Source organism: Chlamydotis macqueenii, chromosome 2, assembly GCF_036417535.1.
Source record: "Chlamydotis macqueenii isolate bChlMac1 chromosome 2, bChlMac1.mat, whole genome shotgun sequence".
Classification (NCBI taxonomy): Eukaryota; Metazoa; Chordata; class Aves; order Otidiformes; family Otididae; genus Chlamydotis; species Chlamydotis macqueenii.
This window is the reverse complement of record NC_141557.1, coordinates 24,518,385-24,543,456: the sequence shown is the minus strand read 5'-3', so window position 1 is coordinate 24,543,456 and position 25,072 is coordinate 24,518,385. Positions and strand designations below refer to the sequence as shown.

Sequence of the window (25,072 nt, the reverse complement as noted above, 5' to 3'; positions counted from 1 at the left end):
AAGTAGGTTAGAGAACAAGATTATTTGTGTTAAATCTATGTGATGTAGGATTTTCCCTGTTCATGAAAAGGAAGCAGAACTATATCAGCCATTAGTATTTCTCCAGCTAAAGAACAATAGAATCATAGAATCATGGAATGGTTTGGGCTGTAAGGCACCTTTAAAGGCCATCTAGTCCAACCCCCCTGCAAGGAGCAGGGACATCCCTGAGTAGATCAGGTTGCTCAGAGCCCCATCCAACCAGGCCTTGAATATTTCCAGGGATGGGGCATCCACCACCTCTCTGGGCAACCTGTTCCAGTGTTCTACCACCCTCATGGTAAAAAAATTTTTCTTAATATCTAATCTAAATCTGTCTCCCTCTGTTTTGAAACCATTGCCCCTAGTCCTCTCACAACAGGCCCTACTGAAGAGTCTCTCCCCATCTTTCCTGTAGGCCTCCTTTAGATAATTACTGCATCTTGAAGTTTAGCGTGCCATTGGGTTTTTTTCTTCTTTTTTTTCAACTGAACCTTTACTTTCTGTTTATTCCTTCTTTCCAGTGATAAAATAAGAAGGAGAGATGGGAAACCCAGAAAACATTGGAGATGCATATGTTGCTGTGATTCGTCCAAAAAATACTGCTAGCCTGAATTCTCGGGAATATCGAGCTAAATCCTATGAAGTAAAACAATTTACATTATTTATTTATTATTATTTTAAAAAATAATAAGTTAAAGTAAATATATAATCATATAGCAGATGAGAAAATCTGACAATAAGATTGCTTAAATAATGTCTGTGTATGTCATATACCTACTATGCATTGCCCCATCCTTATAGTATTTGAACACTTTATGGTTTTGTAATATCTTTGTGTTTCGTGTCGTTTCAGGGCCTTTTGCCCTGTGAGCTGCTCAGTACAAGGGTGCAGCCTTGTCTCTGTCTCTTTAATCTTACTGTTTAACCTTACTGGAGGTAATTCTGACTTCGCCATCCTGCTCCTCCACATTCAGTACTTCCTGAATTTTGTTACTACTTTTACAGTGGTGCAATAAATAAAAAAATTAAAAAAAAAAGTTCTGCGCTTGTTTCAGTTGTGCTTAAACTCCTTTGATTTCATTATTGTTTGAAAGATTTTGTTGCTTGAAGTACCCATTGAAGGCCAAAAGAAGAAAAGAAAGAAAGTTTTGCTGGAAACTAAACTGCAGGGAGGCACTGAGATAACACAGAGCATCTTGGATTATGTATTAGAAGCCACCAAACCAATTTCACCAGCCAATCAGGGTATTAAAGGTAAAAGCATTTGAATCTGATTTATTCTTGATAGCTCTTTAACAATATTTTGTGCATTAAATGGGCATGGAAAGATTGTGCAAAAGCACAAAATAAGTTTTTAAAAAAGAAGGTATGTTTTGAGGTTCATAAAAAAAACCCAAGCCAACTGTACAGTTAAAACCTCTAATTTATTTACTTTTGTTTCCCTTTACCTTCCGACTTTATAAAATGCTTACTAAAAGATTTTTATTAAGTGAAACTTTGCCTGTCTGTACTACTACCTCACCTCAAATTGAGATTTGTAACTAAACTTGTGGCTTTTTTTTATCCTTAATTTCAGCTAAACTTGACTTGAACTAGTGAATTGATCACTTCTACATCTGTTCTAAAGCCAGCATTGTTCAGTAGACCGTATCTACATGAAAATATTTCTGGCATAACTGTGATATAATTTGATTAATACATTTTCTTTTTCATTGTTGTTGCATAGCTGGTCTAGCAAGCAACCTCACACTTGTGCTGACAAAAATTGTTTTAGCCAGTTTATTTCATTTCCAGATTAGTATAAACAGTACTGACTAAAGCACTTTTTTTTTTTTGCTGCATACCTCACCTCTGCTTTGTAAGTAAGGTTATACTGGCAAGGTTGTCAGTGTGGGCAAGTCACTGCAGTGCTGACAGTTTAGAAAAGGAATAGCTGATTGCATGGTAAAATGTTGTGGGTGGCAATAACTGGAGTTGGATGGACTTAACAAAGCTAGTTGAGCAGCAAACGTGAAACAACATAATAGCATTAATACGCATTGAGGAATGCCTGGTGAAAGCAAAACCTATCTATTTCTTACACAGTTTAGAGTTTTAAATTGACTCACATAGAGGGCCCAAGCATTAGTATGCACAGCTTAGTGTGGCCACTGCTAAAATACGCTTCTGAGGTCAGAAAAGCAAACAAAATGCTAAATTCTGTAAGGGTGGAAAGGCAAATAACATGGAAAATACTGTCATACCACTACATGAAAAAGGCATTCACCCTAACATAGAATATAGCATGTGGCTGTGCTTTCCCATTTCAAAAATAATCTCGTTTAACTTAAAGATATGTGGTTTGGGGAATAAATGCTATAAAAATCAGGAGTATAGAAAAGTCGCTATAAAAAAAGGGGTGCAGTTCTCATTTTTAATGTTAATGGATATATACAGATTTATGTTCTTTGTTTTTTCATAGGTATTTAAATTTTCTTAGCTTGCTTTAGATTCTAGCTCATAATGATCATCATTTTTTCTTCCTAGAAATTAGGAAGATTGAGTCTGGTAAGCTTTCAGATAGCCAACTCAAGATTGTTTGGGGTTTTTTTTGGTTTGTTCGTTAATGAATTTTTTTTTTTTTTTTTTTTTTAACACTGTGCTAGGAAAGCGCGTAGTGCTAATGAAGAAGTTTCCTCTTGATGGAGAGAAGGCAGGCCAGGAGGCATCCCTTTACATTGTTCCAACTGTTGTGAAAGGTAACGTTGGGCATAGTTTCTTAAGTTATACCCATTTTAGTAGAAGTTCCATTGAGGTCTTATTAAGAATTTTTATGAATATGCTATATGGCTTTTTCTGTATTAAAACATGAAAAGTTGCATTCAGGTGGCAACCTCTCTCTGAATACTTTAAAACTTGAAAAAGTTACTTAAAATTAAGGAAAACCCCCTTGTTTTTAGCGTATTGCCTTTGTTTCTGTAACAACAGCACACTTCTCTTTTAAGCTGTATTTGTTCACTTTATTATATTTCAAAACATGCATTAGCTTGTATAGAATTTACTGAATGCAAGTGTAAGAAAGTATTCAGGTCAGTGTTCTTTACTCAGAGGAGAATGTTATTGAAGTCTGTAAACGGTTTTGTTTGAATTAAAGAATGGTGAATAAAGTCTTTAAAACACCAAGTAAATTACTTGTCAGAAAAGTATTTTTTTTAAAAAAGCCTGAAGTAATTGTCTGTGAGCTTTTGGGGAAACTCCTTCATTTTTACCTTAGTGATAGGCCTTAAGGCTAAAAACTATCAAATAAATACTATTGTGGAGTTACCAATAGCAATAAATACCTCTTCTAGTCCTGAGTCCTATTCTTTATTTCTGACAACAGTATACATTTAATATTAATTCATGAGATGAAGCTGATGACACTGATGGAATAGTAACTGAACACTTTAAGGTTTTTAAGGCCTCCCTGTTGAGATGTGAATTGTTATGTAAAGTTTGTATGTAATTTCCATCAATTATCATTTGGAAAAAAAAATAAGTTATTCTAGACTAAAGTTAGATTATGCTCTCAATTAGTTAGGAACCTGTAACTACAAAAGATGCAGAAGGGAAAATAAGATTCTTCTTCTCATTGATGTGTCTTCAGAGTATGTTTCCTTTTTAGATAATACGAAGTACACATACAGTCCTGGATGCCCTGTGTTCTACTGTTTACAAGACATCATGAGAGTCTGCAGTGAATCCAGCACGCATTTTGCTACACTTACTGCGAGAATGTTAATTGCCTTGGATAAGTAAGAAATGCCATCAGTAAAAATACTTTAAAGTAGAAGTTAAACAAGATAATTTGTAGATGTAGCACATAGTTTTCTAGCATTCTTGTGATTAAGAAGGAAATCTGGTATCGTGATTATGTTTATCAGAAACTGAAACCTTGACAACAGATTTCTAAATCTTTCTGAAAATCTTTTTGCAAACTCAAGAATAATGTGCTTACCTAATTCAAGTGGCTTTTTGGAAGTTCTTGCTTTCAGTGAATATTCTGTAAAATCATATAAAATACTAATGATTAATCTTCTATAAGTGATATAATTGTCTTATTTGAGAGTATTTGCCAGAGTCTAGTAAAAATATCTTGTGAATTGTATACCATTAATATTTGCATTTAAATTAAACCTCCTTTTAGAAAGGGAGTGCATCTTCCTCAGCCATAGAGATTTATTTGCAGTAGGGAATTGAACTTTCAGAAAGTTGGCTAAATCACTAAATGGAATTTATTGCATTCCAGCAAAGTACATGTTTATCTAAAGCTCGTCAGAAAGTATATGAAGAAACCTAAATATAAACCTGGCTTTAGACCTTAGATAAAATGTGCCCTATTCAACAACTCTAAAGTAATTTAGCAATTTGGTGAAAATATATTTATTTATTTGGTGAAAATATATTAACTTGTCCTGAGCCCTGTGTTATATTGCATATGTGGCAGGAAAAAGTGCAGCCAGTGTACAGTTCTGACTTTCCCCAGTAGCTCAGAGTAAAAGGGCTCTAAAGCCCTTCTATACTGTCAGTAGGAGCGCACTTAGAAGAGAAAAACCTTCAGCATAGCTTTGTGAAAAGGCAGGTATTAACCTATGTGAAAGAGACTTAGCAGTTTGGAAACAAGACCTTCTGATTTTTTGCGTTTTCCCATCTCTCCCTAATGAAACAGATGAATTAGAAGGATTAAGTCAGGGCAGATATTGAAACTTCAACTCACCCTTAAAAAAACTGCTTTAAGTTTCAAACTGTGTATTTTGAGAGTAGTAATACTGATAAACTGAAAGTAAATGAAACAGTGACGTGTTGGTGTGGTTAAGTGTTTTGGCTATAACGAATGTTACTCTTACCTTAGCTTACAATTTCCTTTTCTTTGAGAGTTTGCAGCCGCAGGAAATGTGTTTGAGCAATTACATTTGCTTAACTATAGTTAGTTTAAAAAATTCCTGTTTGGGGATTAATTTAATGCTATAAAATTGGCTGTACACATTATAATTTTTTTTTTATTAAAATGTGTGATTATCATACATGCAACCCTTAATCAAACAAAATACTGGACAGACATGACCAAAATAGTCCTTTTCTACCTGAAAATGATTTCTTGCCCATTCTTTCCTGCAGATGGTTGGATGAACGGCATACCCAGTCTCACTCCATCCCAGCTTTATTCAGACCATCTCCTCTTGAGAGAATTAAAACAAATGTCATAAACCCTGCCTATGCTATAGAACCTGGTCAAACAGAGAGCTCGTTACACATGGGTTATACTGCCCTGGAAATAAAGAGTAAAATGCTGGCACTGGAGAAAGCAGATATGTGTATCTATAATCCTTTGTTTGGATCTGACCTTCAGTATACCAATAGGGTAAGAACTATCTTTTCATTTTATATTTGTGAAACGCACATACATTTTCATTTTACAATTCATTCATTTATTTGATATGAGTGTGTGCCTTATGTTTAATATAATCAGATTTCTTTATTGCACACTTACTGCTGAATGGTTTTTCAAATCCTCACATTTGAACATAAAATGTTACTATCATAACTTTGGTTTCAAGATAATACCTAGCCTGGATGGGGGATTGTTTAGCCAAATCTCAGTAAGGTATTTTTTCAGTTGTGTTTAAATTATGTCTTCACAGGTTGACAAAGTGGTAATAAATCCGTACTTTGGCCTTGGAGCCCCAGACTATTCAAAGATTCAGATTCCTAAAAGAGAAAAGTGGCAACGTAGCATGAGCAGTGTCACAGAGGACAAGTATTATGTTACATTCGTTTTTTATTAACAGATAATTTTGTTTTGCTATGTTACAGTAGCACTTGGTAGACTTGGTCAGAATGAGACTGCTATTGGTTTAGGGCTTTACTGTATGTAAATAATTTTTTTTTTTTTAAATTCTACTTGAAGTCTCTAAGTACTGAAACACTACAACTAAAGGACGAATCAAGAAAGGTTTAAATTATAAACATTGGGAAAGCATTTCTTAGCATAATGAATACAGCTGTGGCTTGACTACTGCATGACGAAAATACTGGTTGTATGAATACTGGAACACTTTAGCTGCATGAGGTCCATTTTTATTCTTCATGTAGATCTACAGTTAGTGCTATGTTAGTAATTTTTAAAAAGTCAATGTTCTCAACTATTGAAATATCTCTGAACTGTGTTTTCCTCCTGTTTCCCCTTTTAATTCATAGGGAGCACCAGTGGGTAGATGATTTCCCCCTTCACCGCAGTGCTTGCGAAGGTGACTCTGATTTACTAAGCCACCTTCTGGATAAAAAGTTTTCTGTTAATCAGTTGGATAGTGACCACTGGGCACCTATCCATTATGCATGCTGGTGAGTCAGATGAATATAGTTTTGCCAATCAAATGCAATCTTGCTATCATGATTCTTTAGTGCTAATCATTTATCTAATTCATCATACAGACTCAAAAATGAGAAATCAAAAAAACTCTAGACTTTTTACAGTTTGACTTTAATATATGTTAGTGTTAACCTTCTGAAGAGAAAGATTGCTTCAGGTTTTGAGATAATTTCAATCGTAATGGTTTCATAGGAGACCAAGTGTGGAGCTCATATCATCAAACACTAACGCTTAGCTATTGCCACTTATATCTGTCCTGAAGCATCTGTTCTAATTCCTGTTGGAGACACTGGGTCTAGTTTAGTGTGGTGACTAATACAATGTTTGCTGGTTAAAGGCTGTAAGCAGTTTTACAGCACAGCAGTAGCTGAGCGGAGCATGTTTTAAAGATGGTCAGGCTTTGAGTGGGAAGCTGGACTAGGTGATCTGCAGAGGTCAACTTGTCTGACTATAACTCTGTGATGATTTAATCTGTCAGTGCGTGAGAGCTTTCATCAGCTGTTGTAAAAATGCTTTTGTTATATTGTTATGCAAGTTAGTCTTCTGTATTTATAGTAGTGTCTGATGATATGAATAACACGAAAATCAAACTTTGTTATAATAAAAACCACTTATTTGATTTTTAGTGTTTGTCAGAAAGTTTTCATAAACAGTATACATGACATTTACCAGTTATTGGCGTAAGGCCTAAGAGTCCTCAGGATCCATCTGCATTGACAATCAGAAGCTTTACTCCAATTCTCATACAGTTTTTTGGGTTTGGTTTTTGTTTGTTTGTTTGTTTTTTCTCCAGGCAAGGCTGAACTCTGGCCATGACTGAATTGCTACAACTACCCAAACTTAGCTAGTTTAAAGCAAGGTTTGATTTGTCTATAATGAATCCAATAAATGGTTACTAGACCAATGGTTACCAAAGAAGTTAATAATGTTCCATTGTCTTTGGTGTCATTTGAAAGCTAAAACCTCTTGAGTGTGGAAATACACTTTTCCATATTTAGGACTATCTCAAAAAAAAAAAATTATTTTACATTTGCTGTGTCTGTTCTGCTTTAAACCTGTCTGCAGGTATGGAAAAGTTGAAGCCACTCGAATGCTGTTGGAGAAAGGAAAATGTAATCCAAATCTTTTGAACGGCCAACTTAGCTCTCCTCTTCATTTTGCTGCTGGAGGTGGGCATGCTGAAATAGTACAAATTTTACTAAATCATCCAGAAATTGACAGAGTAAGTTCTGTTTGTGTATAGAAATAGTACTTTTAGCAACAGTTTCTAGCCTGTGTATCTGAAATATTTTGTGTCCAGATCACAATGTGTAAATGCAATGATCCTTGAGAGATTACCAAAAAATGGTTAAATATTTTCTATTACCTCTACTTTTCCCATTATATATCAATTAAATGTTTGAACCCTAGCATCAAGGATTTTAATTATCTCAAAAAATGTATAAATGTTTACCTCTCTCCTGTTAAAACAAGGTATTATCAATGTTTCTGTTTGTGTTTGTAGCACATTACTGACCAACAAGGAAGATCTCCACTGAATGTCTGTGAGGAGAACAAACAAAATGAGTGGGAAGAAACTGCGAAACTGCTGAAGGAAGCCATAAATAAACCTGTATGAGTTTATTTTCTAAATAATTGGAAGTTTATATTTAATTTACACATAAACTTGTAGAAGAGCTAGGCTCACTTATAGCTCTTACTGGAAATGTGCAGTATACTGAAATTATTAGTGTAAATATTGACAAACTGGCATTTTGTCTCTTTAAATATTTCTGTCTATATTTATTGCTCAAGAAATACATGTAAGACATTAAATGTGATGTTTTGATTGATTTGTAGGAGCATCACATCAGCTACCGATTTTATGTCTACTTTTGATCATACAACCATCAGCTTACTTTATGCGTTGTCATCGTGTATGTTGATAAACAGGAGCATTCAGCTGGCTAAATGCAGGCTTCTACAAAACAGGCTTTACATCAGTTAGTCAGTGTAGGCTTCCTTGGCAGTCAGTGGAGATCTAGCCAGGATAGTGACCAAAATTTACGACATGAATTTACTCATCCTGAAGTAGATTTCAAATTAGCCAAATGATACACAACCGCTTGTTTCTTTTCTTTGTAGGTAGGTGGCAGTAAACCTGTTAGTTTTTCAAGATGTTTTAAATTATCTTAATTTCACTCTGTATGAATGAATCCTCAGAAATAATTAATGAAGGAATTGACCTCTTGTATTTTGAGGATCTTATTACGTGGTTGATCAAATGGCAGATGTGTGTCTAAGGACCCTAATGCACGCATTTTAAGTAGATTTCACAGCGTAATAGGTGGGAGTATGTTGTCACTTACTACTATTGAATTAATACATTAAAATTTAAAAAAGGATAGAAATTACTGCAATAGGAGTTACAGCAACTACTGCAGCAAAAATAGACAGATGTTTTCCATTCCAGCCTCATTTTCAGTCAGTTGTAATTTTCCAAGGCATTCATATTTTTTTCCAGAAGTTTTTAGGAACCCTGTTCTTGAAGACTAAGTAGATTTGAAGAAGGGAAATAACAAATTCCTGCAACTTTTTTATTCAAGCAACTAAAACATTTAACCTGTTAGAAAGATGAAAACAAGAAGTTTCCTGGATTTATGACTTGTGTATATATGCTTTTAGCACCTGATTTACATTTAAGTACGTCTTTCAGGAGGCATACTCTGGGCCTACATGCAATTCAGTGAAACCTATGGGAATTCTGAAGGGGGAAAGCATTTATTAGTAGTATTATTATAGAAATGCTAAAAGAACTTAGTGAGATCGTATTCTTATTGTACTGGGGTCTATTTAAAGGGTGGTGCTTCCCTCTTAAAAATAAGTCTTTTTAGTATAGATTAATAAGGGGAATAATTCAGAACCTGCCAGTAATAGTGAGCTGGACACTTCGGGATGTGCATAGGCAGTTCAGCCTAAATCCCTCAGGGAACTTCTAAGTGCCTACTTACTTTTGAGTTCGACAGAAATTAAGTCCTCATATCTGTAAGATCTTTCTTGGACTTACTGTGGCAAAAAGCACAGTATAAGAACTTGCATAGGAAGTGAAACAAACAGTTTTGATAAATAGTAAATACGCAGGAGTTGCGCAGTGTTCTTTTTCTCAACAGTATGGGTGTTGCTGAATTACGGTAAAATTGCTTTCCTTTTCAGACGCACCAGCAGAAAGGATTTTAACAAGTTCTTTGTTCAATATGTTTATATTTTTATGTAGTATGAAAAGGCACGAATTTATCGTATGGATGGCTCATACCGCTCTGTTGAGTTGAAACATGGAAACAATACTACTGTACAGCAGATAATGGAGGGGATGCGTTTGTCTCAGGAAACTCAGCAGTACTTCACTATCTGGATCTGTTCTGAGAACCTCAGTAAGTAACAAGGAAGACCGTTACGCCTGAGAGTTTATCATAGCTTTTTTATTTCTGCTTGCCTTTAGAAAAAATAAGATTTTCTTAGGAAAATAGGAAACAAGCTCTCTGACAGTTCCAGATTAACCTTTTTCTATCAGCTTTTACAAGCTATCCTTTAGGAATTAATTGATATCTACACTGTCTGTTAATACACTTTGTGCCTGCCAGAGACTCTGTAATCCCTGTAGGTCTCATTCTTGGTATCTTTTGCATAGGAAATGAAACCAATTTTTCTATTTCATCTGCTTAAACTTTCCTCCAGTAGATCAACACCCAGCCTTTACAGCCTGCTGTCTCCAAACTGTGCTTGCAGAGCTATAGAGAGCTGCTCCATTTTAGCCATCATTCTGAGTACTCCCAGTAGGTCTGACCTTGTATCACTGTGGCATCTAGAATGTATTTCATCTAGGAAGATGAAGCTAGTCCAGATTGCCTTTCTGTTACAGGGCATCTTTGCTGTCATAGTCCTTACTGCTAACGTACCCTGATTTTAGTGGTATTTTTCTTCCCAGAGTATCTGAAATTGGATGCTTGTAGTTGTTTGTAACCAAAGTTTAATCTATTTAAAACTAGCAACGAAAGTAAAGCTGATTATTGCTTTTTCATTAGTTCCTTTAATCATAATGATTCTTGATAAACAAGTTTTCAGATACATTTGGTGGGAGGGAATTCTGATGTAAAACATTGTTATAACATTTGTTGTATTTCTGATCTAAATAAAAAGTAAAACGTGGTAAATGGTACTGCTGCAACAAGATAGCTACAGGACACATTATAGTGGATTTACAAAGCACAGTTCAGGTCTGGTAGGATACTGTGGTGACAGTACCACTAATACAGAAGCTTTGCATTTAGAATTTTATTTTCTGCCAATCTTCCACAACAGCAGCATTGTACTTTTTATATCTATAAATATTGCAGGAAATATTTTCTTCATTCTTTTTTAATCTTCTTCTCCCAGCGTCATGCCATTTGCCTTTTTACTTTGCTGTATGCCACATGACTACTGTAACCCTCAGTTAAACATAATGAGTCAGCTTCTGATTTATGGCTTCAAACAACTAATGGACAAGTTTGATTATAAAATGTATTTCTTGCAGTTTCTGTACAACTGTAAAGACCATAGTTTTCTCATTTGTAGGACAGATAATGTTTTTCTGTGTTTGAATGTAAGCTGGATAAGTTGAGTGGACAGATTATTCTCAGTGAAAAGATGTGGCACTATAACACATCCTTTGAAGTTTTACATCTTATGTGAAATGTCACAGTAAAAGCCAGAGCAGTAAGGATGAGGCAGATAAAGCCTTCTAGTTTCTCACTACTAGAGAACAGCCAAGCAGTAATCACAAAGACAGGCAAGGTAAGTGAATGAGTGTAACTAAGGGCATGGACTGTAGTGTGCAGTAGGACTGTAGCTGGAAGCTCTGTATTGATTTCTCAGCTCTCATATACACAGGAGAACATGAAACATGGGAGGTAACATGTTAAGAATCAAGATGTATTACAGACAAAAAAAGAATGTATGTTCTGAAAAGTTTGTGGTTTATATACATCCAAAAATGGCAAATACATTTATAAGATAAGCTGCATTTGTGGTTTTCTGTCAAAAATAAGACTTTTGGACTTTGTATTTCCCCCATAATAATTGAGACAACAGCCTCTAATGTTTTAACAACCTCTAATGTTTTATTTTCGTGGTTTTAAGGTCCATCTTGGCATTCCATTAAATTTTTAAATTCAACTTCACTCACGAAATTTGTATTTTCAAAACCTTTTATATATAGCAGTTTAGAAAACATAGGGAAAATGTTTGTTAATGAGTCCTCAGTTTCAGATATTCTGGTTTTGTGGCAGCATCTCATCGTGTGTGTGCGTGTGCACGTGTGCATATCTTTGTGTCTTATGTCTGTGTTTTTCTATTTGTTTATTTAGAAATAAAACCTGTTTTGTTTTTTTTTTTCCCCAGGCCTCCAACTGAAGCCATATCACAAGCCTTTGCAGCATATTCGTGATTGGCCTGAAATATTCACTGAACTGACAAACTTGGATCCTCAAAGGGAAACTTCACAGCTTTTTCTGAGAAGAGATGTGAGACTTCCACTGGAAATAGAAAAAAAGGTGTGCACTTGAAAGTGATAGCATTAAATCATGGTCAGAATCAGAACATGACCATCAACACTCAGTGTTTTTAATGACTTTAGTAACTTCCAAATTTATTTAAACTGGACCTCTCCTCTCCTGTTCTTTTCTGCAATAGTTTGAGTCTTCAGGTTCCTCCCTCCCTCCATCTCTCATTTCTCACCTTCCAAACTGTTTGGTAGATCTTAAGTCTGTGTGCCCGAGTCTTTATGTGTCTGTCATACAACTAAAAACAACCTGCCCAATTTTCATTCTCTTCCTTGTGCTGATTTTTCAAATATTTAATTGGCCAATTTCAAAGGGATTATCCCAACATATTATTCAAAATGATTTCATGTGGGGAAAAAACCCACAGATGTCAGTATTTCTGTTAACTTTTTGATTTGCCGTGGTAAGCTAGTCACCTTTAATTTGTAAGTGTGTTAGATGAGTGAAGTCTTGAATTAAGACAGTGACAATATGTCATTTTTTCTATTACAAAGCATTACTAAAATGAATTGTGCTTCAATCAGGATAACACCTTTCTCTTCTGTCTCTGAATCAGTCAGAAATTGTATTTATAGTTTCTAAGCTCATTTTCTTTTACAAGGAAATCATATTATTTAAATCTTTTTAACAGATTGAGGATCCATTGGCTATTCTTATCCTTTTTGATGAAGCCAGATATAATTTACTGAAAGGTTTCTATACATCACCTGATGCCAAACTGATCACACTGGCAAGTCTGCTCCTACAAATAGTCTATGGAAATTATGAGAGCAAGAAACATAAACAGGGCTTTCTAAAGTAAGTATGTGTGTTTAAATTTTAAAATTATGTTTTTAGATTAAGTGTTTTTAGATAGCACTTACTAAGGAACTCTCATATTTTAGCTATGGTGTATTTATTATTTTTCTCCGTCACTGAGCTCTAGTTCAGAGTAACCACATAACCCTCATAGCTTTAATGGAAGCAGGACATGGGGTCTGAAAAATATCGTTATCTTAATTATTGCAGTCCCAGGCAGAGGAATGAGGGTTCTGTATTCTGTAACTTTATATTGAGATACAATAATACCAAAATTAGTAACAGTATTGATGGGAATTAAGGGTTTTGACAGGACTGAGACTCTGGACAATGCTGAAGAAACTTCTTACTATGTCCAGTTAGACTAACTTCTGGGATTGGCTTTCCTCCCTCCTTGAGGAGGACAGACCGTGCAGAAATACTGTTCTCTATTTCTGTTCTCTCATTTGTATGTGAGCTGCTATCCTAAATTGTCAGAAACATAGCACCAGTAGGGCTCTGCCAGATGGTGCTTTTCTCTCCCCTTCTCTTGGCTTGGCAGCACAAGAGTAGCTGAGCTGTTCTGGGATATGGCGTCTTCCTCCCACATACATTTATACAGCAATATCTTGAGCACATCAGCATTCCAGTTTTCTACTGTGTGCACCTTCACTCCACCCCATACCATCTCCACCTCCATTCAGTCATGTAACAGCAGCTATGCTATTCTGAATGCTACTGTAGTTCTCATCTCGTCTCATACACAGCATCAGCTGAGTTGTATCGGCTTGGGTTTTTTTTCTGGTTGTATTCTCCACCATCACTAAATCAGGGTGTGTTTTCTGCTGCAGTTACTCTGATGTAAGAGTCAGCTGTCTCTGAAAGGTCTGGCTGTACTGACTGTGCTTGTTCATTCCTTTCTCTTCCTTCTGTTAGATTTAGAGATTGTACCATTACACGGTAAGCTAGGTGAATGACCTCACTGGCCTGGTTTCAACTGGTATGGAGCTAATTTTCATCTCAGTAACCACTGTGTTCTGGATTTAGTATAGGATTTGATATGTGAATAATGTTGATAATATACTGATGTTATTAGTTGTAACTTGTCGAGGCCCCCCCTCACTAACAAAACCACGACAAACTAAAGAGACCAAGGACACTTTCCAGCTTTCCAGGTCTCGCTGATGTGCAGGTGCAGGATGCTGGGAGGGGTATAGCCAGAACAGCTGACCCAAACTGGCCAAATAGAGTATTCCATGCCATAAACATCACGCTCAGTATATAAGTGGGGCTTGGCTGGGGGCAGCTCCCTCTCTCGCTCCTTTGCTTTGCTCCCTGCTGGGGGAGGGTGTGCAAGCAGCTGTGTGCTATTTGATTGCTGACTAGGGCTAAACCACAACACTCACTGACTGGAAAACTTTTGGGTTTTGGGCTGTTCAGTAGGTTCAGCTCTTGACCTATCTTGCCCTGCAGTTGCACAGTTGGTAGATGGAGCATAAGGAGAAATGGTTTTGAGTGGGACTGCCCACCTGCAGGAGTGTGCAGTTCAGTGCAACTGGTTTTAATGTGAAACTACCCCTGCCGAATCCCAGCAGCTGCAGGACAGTGTGCCTTACCACACTGGGGCTGATGAGCAATATGGCTATGAGTTGATCCTGCTCTCTGGAAGTGTTTGACTCTGTAGACAGGATAACTTGGAAAGATAATTTGGGCCAGACAGAAGAGCCTTGTGGGCATGTGGGCATGCTTTCCATGCATATTCAAACGAAGATGTTGTAAAACATCTCTGTTTTTCTTCAGATAGATAAAAAGATACATATTCTGAACTTTATTTGTAGTAGACATATATCTTTATCAAAACATTGGTAATTTAAAAATTTTATCCAGGCTGTTGTTTGTATGAGGGTATCCTCGACCTTGAAGATCTGGATGCATTGTCCTGAGCAGGGTTTTTGTTTGGTAAAGCATATGTGCAGTTACTGACAAATATAGTTTAAAAATGACTAAATAGTCTCAAAAACCTAGTGATGCAACCTAGATTAATTGTGCATAAAAACGAACTAGCAAAGGCTTCCTTTTACTGTTTCTTGTTTGATTGTGGTTTTTTTTAAAGGCATTTAATATAAATAGCTTCACTTTCATGTCATGTAGTATCTTATCTTTCATGTGGAAATCAACGGGCCAGTCCTTGGTGGTGCCGAATACAACAGTGAAGGGAAGAGCACCTATAAGCAGTCGTCTTTTCTGAATATGTAATATTGTGGTATGAATGACTGTATATAATTTTGGCTTCCAAATTGGAATTCAACAAACTGGTCTGTAATCAAATAAGAGTCATGTCTCCTGCTAGAATTTTCTCTCCATGCCATGTCCGCAATGCATGACACAAAGTGTGTAACACAAAGCTGAACTCCATTAACTGAGAATTACAGTGTATCTTAGGAAGCCTTAGCATACATTTCCTAAAGCTTCTCACCTGATGAGGCAAGATAGAGTAGGGGCTGACTGTCTAGCTCAATATGTGACTTGAAGATACAAATTAGCATTGTTCTTTCTCCTTACTTTGTTTAGTGAAGAAAAACTTTTTTTTCTCCTTTGTTTTTCTCTTAGTGAAGAAAATCTTAAATCTATAGTACCAATCACTAAGCTCAAAAGTAAAGCTCCACATTGGACAAACAGGATACTTCATGAATACAAGGTGAGATAAATAATAAAATAGTAGAAAATCCTGTCTTAAACATTTTTTATTGTTTGGCTGTCAGTTAATGAACAAAACCACTGGTATATAAAGCTAGAAATTGTATGTTCTGAATTTTTGGGATGGGTTATTGGAATGTTGTTTTTCTTGTACAGTTACAGTTGATTTGTTTGTTAGAAGTAAATACAATTGTAGACAGTTCATTTAAATTCAATGTTAACCGTGTATTGGGGATACTGCCAGTTCAGGCCTATACGTAAAAAAAAATCTCTTCTGACTTACATTTTCATGTCTGCTCGTAGCAATAGATCCACAAAGTCCTTTTTACCAGCGTAACTTGCATGTTAGGGATCTGGTAGTGCAGCTGATGCGTGCACGCACACACACACAAACTCCTTTGACTAGAGCAGTTAACTGAGCAAAATTTTTAAATGTGGACTTGGGCTGTTTCTGTAAAAGACATCTGACTGCAGGGCTGTGGATTCCAAACAGGGTGAGAGGCACCTGAAGATTAAATTTGTGAACTTTATAAAAAATTGTGGAAAAAGTGAGGTGTGTCAGAGAACTGTACTGGCTAACATGCATCACTAAAGGTAGCTGACAGGAAACAGTACAGAGGCACCAGGGAATGTTTTCAGGCCTTGCCCCTCTTTTGAGATGAGGTTACTCAATCATAAACTTCCTGTTGGTGCCTACACCTTTTTTTTTTTTTTTTTTGTCAGAAACCAGCAGAGCATTCCTCTTCTTTGTAATACAGATGAAGGAGAGGATGATAGTGGTCTTTCTAAGGCTATGGTGTAGCAGAGGGCATAGCAGAGTAGTCTCTACTCTTTTTTGTATCAGATAATATGTAAGACTGAGTATAGCTTTCTTGACTTCTGCTCTTAGGCCATTATTTTGGGGTGTGGAGTATGGGGGTAGGGGAAAGGAGTTGCAGTCTTGTGTTCCAAAGATAGTCTTATATTTTACATTTTTTAAATGGCTTTGTAGAATTCAGACAAGCTGCAATGCAGGATCCAAAGATGATGGTCCCATCCACCACACACACAGTCATGGCCCCCTAACTGTTGAAGACTTGTGTTCCCTCTTGTGGTTGTGCCTTCTCATCTCCTGTGTGGTCCACCCAAGGTTTTTTTTTTGTTAGGGTACTTCACATCAGTCTGTTTTGAGGTGGGAGCACTCTAGTGGTCCTTTGTTGTCACTGTTTTTCTCTACTGAGGAGGAAGACTTGTTGATTGCCATTGTTCCTTTATTTTTAGAATCTCAGCACCAGTGAAGGTGTAAGTAAAGAGATGCATCACCTTCAGCGCATGTTCTTGCAGAATTGCTGGGAAATTCCTACTTACGGAGCAGCTTTTTTCACGGGACAGATATTCACCAAAGCAAGTTCAAGTAGCCATAAAGTCATCAAAGTGTATGTAGGAGTAAATGTAAAAGGGCTGCACCTCCTCAACATGGAAACAAAGGTCAGCTTAAATGAACTGCCAACGATAACTGTGAAGTTTAATTCTGTTCTCTTAAATTCTTTGTGCTAGTAGTCATTTCACATCCGACTGGTTAAACTTGACTATGAAGATTTCCAAGATTTTAAGATCTTTATAGATCTTAAAATCTATAAGATCTTTATAGATCTTATAGATCTTTATAGAAAGCCTTGTATTTTCCCACTTGACTACTTTATAAGCTACAACTGGGCTGTGGAACATACTGTCTAAGTCAGAATCCTCTCTAAGTGAACTAAAGAAAGTTCAGTTTGTAAGTATGGAGAATATTTTCTGAGTGACATTTTCCTACGTTTAATTGTAGGCCTTACTCCTCAGCCTAAAGTATGGTTGCTTTATGTGGCAGTTGGGAGATGGAGATACATGTTTTCAAATCCACAGTCTGGAAAACAAAATGAGCTTTATTGTGCATACCAAACAGGTAAGAATTGTCATTTTTCATCCTGTATGTTCAATTATTTTTCCGTAAACTAGATGCATGCCTCTTCTCTCTTGATATTGACCACCCTTTTACAATACAAAAGCCTAAGCCAAGCCCCCCACAAAAATAATCTTAAAGCTTTCTTTTTAATATTTTAAAATGTTTGCTTGTTTTCCTAGCATGTGATGCCTTTGGGGTTCAAGTTACATAAAATGCATCTGCAATCGTTAGGGTGAATTTTTTTTTTTTTAATTTAAACTGCTTGTTGGATGTGCCCAATCTCTCAGGCTCTAAGGATAATTCCAAATACGATGAAAATCACAGAGTTAGAGCTGGTAACTTTGCTATCCAAACTAGAGGAGTTTGAGACTGGATAAAACTGAGGATCTGTGAAGGCAGCGTTACAAAGCAACTTCACTGCAATTGCTGCCAGCAACTTTTTATAGTGTTTGTGGATGTCTGATGGAAAGTGCTTCTTTCACCTGTAGTCTGCATCAGTGCTAATATGCCATATTAAAATGTGTTGTGACAAAATTACAGCTTTGATTATCTGGCATACTTTGACAGTAGTTGCTTTTGATTCTTGTATATTAAGGGGGAGTGATTGAATATTTTGAAAAACACTTTCTGATATCTGAGAAGAACCTAAGTTTTATTTTCCTTATCTCTAAAATGATGCAACTTCCAACTTACTATTTTTATCTGCTTGTATTTGTCATGTGCTTCAGTTGATTGTTTGATCGTTCCGAAATGCTGATAGAATTTAATTGTATATTTTTATATAGGCAGGTCTTGTCATAAAACTTCTGATGAAATTAAACGGCCAATTAATGCCAAGTGAAAGAAATGAATGATGGAAATGAACAATAGTTACAAAACAGCATCTTACGGCTAAGCAAAAACCAACTTATTGCTCCTCAGATGACTTCTATGTACATGAATTTTACACAATAGAAAAGTCAATTTGTACAGTTTTTTAACTTTGTACAGAAACTGCATGGTTTATTTTTTTAAAAAAGCTATACAACATTTCTATTATTTTTATAAATATTTTTGTGTTTCATATATAAGCTATCATAGGGCTTGAGCTTAACCAATAAAGCTAATGAAATGTAAATAGTTTACTGAGTTTGAAGAGCATGAATCTATGAGGCTTTTTTTCCCAGAGGACTATGGGACTACCAGTGCCATTAAGCAAGTCTCAGTTAATCTATTTACCTTTCGTGTCGTTCTGTGGAACATCAAGGAGGTTGTATATGTTGCAGTATTTTGTAGACACACTTTACTTTTAAGATACTGTTGATAAGTATGCTTAAAAGACCAGTTAGACCTTTGAGCAACTACTTTTGATAAACTGTTGGTTTTTATTTGGTTTCTGACAAACATTATAGCTGGCTTTATTTTTACTCTTAACTTTCTCACACTTTGTATTCATATTTATTCTAAAATATTGCATGAGGATGTCAAAAGGGAAATACTTTAAAACGTTCAGAAGCCATATTAAATGTTTAGCATGCTTGGGGTTTTTATAAAATGGATTTTTACATTTGCTGTGCAATATAAAATCTGTATATGGAGAAGGAGGAGATAAGAGATTTACAAATGAATCTTACTCAGAGGATGTCAGAAAGTTTAATATTACCCTGGATTGCAACACGTCTGCAGTGACAAAAATTCATATAGGAAGTACTAAGTTATTTCTGTTAAATTAATTTTTCTACTCATTACTTAATTCTTGAGGCTACAAGCAATGCAGGATGCAAGAACGAAGACTGGTAATGCAAGAAAGTCAGATTCACTTTGTAAGCATTCTGCCTGCTCTTTGCAGAGTCAGGATTGGGTCTCAACAAGTTGGGTTTCACATGTAAGGTTGGACCCTTTACAGTCTGAAACATATCCTTGTATGTTAAAATAATATGCATAACACAAATTTTAAAGAATTCTGGTTGTATTTCAGGGTTTTAAGTGCACTTGACTATTTCTTCCATGTAAACTGCATGCTAAGCCAGTGTGCAATATTTTATTAAAAAGTTTTTTAAAAAATAAAAATTAGCACTTGCCTCTAAGTTTTCAAATAAAAGTTAAAATGAATGTTAGGAACTGTGCTGTTGTGTAGTAATTTTACTCATACCTTACTACTAGTAAGTGCAGTTTAAGAAATTAAAGTAGTAAGCGGTTTAATAAAGTGAACAGGAGACTTATATTTTGTAATCTTCTTAGCAAGCTGTACTTTCCTACTTAAACTTCAATGGCATAAATAACAGTAAATCTTCATGGATTGTTATATTTAAGGTAAATAATGCAACAGTCAGGTTCTTCATAGTGCATCCTTGCTATCACTTGGCACTGGTATCAGAAATAACACTTCTCTACATAGCACTTTGTTAGAAAACTAGAGGAGAAATGTTAATTGCATATTTAACAATAGTGTTCACATGCCTTATTGCTGTATAGTTCTTTCTGCTAAACTCTTATTTATTACTACCTAATAAATTTTTTGCAACAAGTCATGTTTATTGTTTTTACTATTGCAGCCAACATGAAAGTGCCATCAAATGTCTTACCAAGCAGGTGTTATTTCCAAAGAGCTGTATTTTGTAACAGGCTTATCTTTGCAAGGTGTGTAGGAAGATTATCAGAGAGGATCATAGGGAAGGTCTCATGGAGACTACAAATTACAATAGGATAGAGTAGAATCATTAAGGTTGGAAAAGATCTTTCTTTAAGATTATCAAGTCCAACTGTCAATGCAACACCACCATGCCTACTAAACCATGTCCCAGAGTGCCACGTCTACACGGTTTTTGTAAAGAAATTTTTCCTAATAGCCAATCTAAACCTCCCCTGATGCAACTTGAGGCCATTTCCTCTCATCCTACACTTGCTACTTGGGAGAAGAGACCAACACTCACCTCGCTACAGTCTCCTTTCAGGCAGTTGTAGAGAGCAATGATGAGGTCTCCTCTCAGCCTTCTCTTCTCCAGACTAAACAATCCCAGTTCCCTCAGCCACTCCCCAGAAGACTTGTTCTCCAGAACCTTCACCAGCTTTGTTGCCCTTCTCTGGACACACTCCAGTGTGTATGAATGTGAATTCTCAGCTGAGATAAACGCTGTGGCAGTGCCTCAAGGTGTCTCTGAAACAGATGTTAGAAAAAAACGCACTACTTGCATCAGCTGAAAAGGATACTGAAGAACTAAACTAAGTCCTCTCAGAAGCTGTCAGTGGAGGTGCCAGACCAGATGTATTACCATCAGCAGTGAATCCTGAAAGTCATTAAAATGGATCAACATGTATGCTGCCTGAAGAAAAAGATGAGAATTTCACGCTTAGACTAAATGATAAAGGATGAGGGAGCATACCTCTGCTCGCTTTTGAAACCCAACTTTTAAGATGTTTTCTCTTATGCAACAATGAAGTAAAAATATTACACTTAAATATAGGTAATGTAATTAACCTGGAAATGCTGTTCCTTGAGAGAAATAGACTGCCACTGTTGCTACCAGAAATACCCCTACTTCATAAACTGACAGTACGGAATGTCGTCACAACCAGTTCTCTATCATGTCTTCCTGAAGAGCTGTCAAAGCTTGTAAATATTAAGGAATTCACTCTCAACTACTACAACATGGATTAATTTCCTTTTGCATTGGAAAGTCTTGAAACTTTAGAGCTTGTAGGCAACAAACTAAAAACTTTTCCAGATACCACAGCTGAAATTACTCAACATTGATTCCGATCAAATCTCAATATTCTCAAGGGTTCTTGGCTACCTCCCTCATCTAGTAAAACTCAGCAAATGTGAGAACTTGATCCAGAGTTTACCAAAGGATATTAAAGTGCTTAAGAAACTACAAGAATTTTCAATTAGTAACAGTAAGCTCGTATTTTTGTCTCTGCAGCTTTTCTGGTTGACAAAAATAAAAGTCCTCAGAGTTGATTATAACAAATTGGAGTTTCTTTCAGATGAAGTGGACAATTTATGAGATCTCAGGTTTCTGAACCTTACACAAATTATTCAAAGGCATTACAAATAATCTTTGCAACTGTACCACATCGAAACATCTCATTATACATAATAATCAGTTAACCCAGTTTCCTGCTAATATTCACAGACTCAAACATTTCAAAGAGTTTTCTTTACGTAGAAACCGACTGGACTCACCGGATGAACAAATATCACATTTGAAAGACCTCTCCAAAATAGACCTTTCTGGAAACGCATTAACATACATTCCTGTTAAATTAAAGAATTGTACCTGGATAACCAAAGCTGACCTCCGGAATAATAAGCTCTCTCTGTTTCCAAATGCACCGTGTGCACTATCTGATCTTAAACTCTTAAATCTTACTGGCAGCTCCAATACCTGGAATTTCTGACATTAAAGATTTGGAGCATCTAGAGTTAAACAAAAATAAACTATGCTCCTTTTCTGCATGCTTGTGCAGCCTTACAGAACTAGTTTACTTGGATGCGAGAATGAAATCACTAGCATGCCAGCAGTGGTATCCGAGATAAAGACTTTCCAGGTGCTGCTCTGACACCGTAAGAAGTCTGACTCGCTTCCTGAAGAACTGTGTTCTTTAAAGTGTTTGAAAACACTCAACATTTCAGATAATCAGATAAAGAGTATTCCTTTACAGATTAGCAAGCTGGAAGTGATCAAAGACCTAAATGTATCAAACCACTAGTCTGTACCTTCTCCTGAAATATGTCATTGTTCTTTGCTGGAGACATTGACGGTGCGTCGAATGAATGGGTTGAAGGTAGAGAACATTTCCTTTAGGTAAGAAAAACTTGTGTTGCATAGATTGTTGTGCTGCTAAATTGTTACTAACAGACTTCCTCCTGACAGATGTAAAAGCTCCTGCGTTTGAATACACCTAGACTAACTGAAGAGCAGAAAAAAAAGCTTCTATAGAGGTAAATACAGGTATGCATCTACCTATTTTTAATACCAGAATGCGACAAAAGTCTATTAGGACAGAAATACTAGACATAAACCTCACTTTATAGTGTTAGTGAGGTATATTTTGAAGTGATATTTTGATAATCAGATTGTTCTGAAATAGACCATCTATTTTTAATTTTTCTAGTACTATTAGGAATGTAGGTTTTTTCCATCCCAATGGATATCAAGAGACAAAAAGGAATTTGGTAGACAAGCCTGCCTCCAGGATTCCTCTCTATGAAATTAACAAATCCTTCCAACTCGTGTCATACTTCTTTAAATTATTTGGTCATTAAAATTCTGCTAACTCAAACAAGAAAAACTGTATTCGATCCCTGATTTCTTATAAGTAGAGAAAATTGTCTCACATTTCTAAAGTCCAGAGTTTGTGGGGTTTTTTTACCAAATTACCTTTCACTAGAATTGAAGATCAGAAGCTTTTATTGTTGGAATTAAGTTATGGAATGTTATTTTGCCTGCAGGAAAGTTACCTTTTAATTTTTTTTTTTTTTTCAGAAGAGAAGTTGTATCTAAGTAAATGAATTGTCTCATTTCTTTATCAGTTAACTAAAATTCTAGAGGAGCTATCCAAACTGGTTTGCCTCAGGGAACTGGATGTATCTCACAATGCATTGAAGGAAATTCTAGACAGCATAGGTGAACTGGAGTATTTGGTCCATTTAATTGCAAGTAATAATGGTATCGGTCAGCTCCCCAGATCAATTACATCACTAAGAAATCTTCAGCAGCTTGACCTGAGTGGTGAGTATCGGGCATTCAATCTGTTAGTAAAATGCTGGCATTTAGCTATGCCCCTGAAGAGTATAAACATATCACGAGACAAGAGGGTGATGAAGCACATAGCCGAGAAAAAGACAGTTTTTAATGTACGCTGCTGTCAGCTGCCATGGCTTCTAACCAAGTATCCCCTCTTCAATTTACTCGTTTTAATACAGCTGCCACAGGGACCCCATCTGTGAAATCTTTTTAAGTGGCATGATTTGTGCATGTATGATCATCAGGCAAACAAAGGCTTGACACACACACAAAGCATCGATCATGACAGCACGTGCTTGGCAAGGTCCTGTCATTCACAACACTGACCTGTTTCTGCCGCACAGAACGTGTGTCTGCATGCTCAGCTGTCCGAGTAACGCTGCTGGTATAATATAGCCTGCTGCCTATAATCCAGCACGGATTCTCTGGGTGGGTTGTCCCCTGTGGATTCTCTGGTGTGGGTTATCCAAGATGGCTTAGCTTGCGTGGGTTTTCTGGCATGGGTTATCCTTGGTGGGTCACTCTGGTGTGGGTTCTCCCAGGTGGGTTATCCGGTGTGGGTTATCTTGGGTGAGTTATCCAGCGTGGATTATGCTGGGTGGATTACATGTTGTGGGTTAACCTAGGCAGGCCCCCTGGTACAGGTCATCACCACATGTGTGTCCCCCCACGTTTCTCCACATGTATGTTTTACACCACACACTCCACACAAGTTTCTCCCCATGTGAGTCAATACCCACGCATGTTTCTCTTGTTTATCCTACGAGTCCGTACCCACACACACTTATCCCCACATGAGCTCATACCCACCTGTGCTTCTCCACAGGAGAGTTTATCCCACACATTGTTTATCCAGGCAACTTATCTCCATCTGAGTTCATATCCACTCACGGTTCTCCCACGTGAGTTCATACCTGCACGTGTCCAAATCCACATGCATTCAGCCCACACAAGTTCAACCCATGCTTGGTCTTCCCATTTGAGTTCATACTCATGAGCATTTCTCTCCACACAAGTTCATATCCACGCACATCACCCTCACATGGGTATGGATTTGTGTGGGACAATCACACATGGGATAAACACATGGAATTACAGAATTGTTTAGGTTGGAAAAGGCCTTTAAGATGATCGAGTCCAACCACCAACCTAACACTGCCAAGTCCACCACTAAACCATGTCCCTAAGCACCACATCTACACGTTTTTTTAACACCTCCAGGAATGGCGACTCCAATGCTTCCCTGGGCAGCCTATTCCAGTGCCTGACCACCCTTTCAGTAAAGGAATTTTTCCTAATATCCAATCTAAACCTCCCCTGATGCAACTTGAGGCCATTTCCTCTCATCCTATCACTTGCTACTTGGGAGAAGAGACCAACACTCACCTCGCTACAGTCTCCTTTCAGGCAGTTGTAGAGAGCAATGAGGTCTCCTTTCAGCCTTCTCTTCTCCAGACTAAACAATCCCAGTTCCCTCAGCCACTCCCCAGAAGACTTGTTCTCCAGACCTTTCACCAGCTTTGTTGCCCTTCTCTGACACGCTCCAGCACCTCAACATCCTTCTTCTAGTGAGGGGCCCAAAACTGCACGCAGTATTTGAGGTGTGAACACACCAGTGCCGAGTACAGGGGGCAATCACTTCCCTACTCCTGCTGGCCGCGCTGCTCCTGATACAAGCCAGGATGCTATATCAGCCTTCTGGGCCACCTGGGCTCACTGCTAGCTCATGTTCAGCTGGCTGTTGACCAACACCCTCAGGTCCTTTTCCACCAGGCAGCTTTCCAGCCACTCTTGCAACCCAGGCCTGTAGGATTGCATGTGTGGGCACGAACTCACACAAGCTTATACCCATGTCCATCACCCCCTGCATGAGCTCAACACATGCATGGTCTACCCACGCGTGTTTCTCCCCCAGCGTGCTGCTGCCCTAGGGCTGTGGCTGCCGCAGCCCCACGGG

At 37.1% G+C, this 25,072-nt stretch overlaps 1 protein-coding gene across 1 annotated transcript; it reads left to right on the top strand.

Annotated features, from left to right (window-relative positions):
- Nucleotides 1-560: 560 nt before the first annotated feature.
- On the top strand, nucleotides 561-19,892 carry KRIT1 (KRIT1 ankyrin repeat containing). Its single transcript, XM_010126701.2, has 16 exons — nucleotides 561-664; nucleotides 1,116-1,275; nucleotides 2,667-2,759; nucleotides 3,665-3,794; nucleotides 5,158-5,401; nucleotides 5,682-5,797; nucleotides 6,238-6,381; nucleotides 7,475-7,631; nucleotides 7,914-8,021; nucleotides 9,663-9,819; nucleotides 11,828-11,979; nucleotides 12,620-12,786; nucleotides 15,376-15,463; nucleotides 16,723-16,929; nucleotides 17,270-17,386; nucleotides 18,172-19,892. Exons 1-16 carry the CDS (start codon nucleotides 563-565, stop codon nucleotides 18,238-18,240), a joined length of 2,211 nt encoding a protein of 736 aa, XP_010125003.1. The 5' UTR covers nucleotides 561-562; the 3' UTR covers nucleotides 18,241-19,892.
- The last annotated feature ends 5,180 nt before the right edge of the window (nucleotides 19,893-25,072 follow it).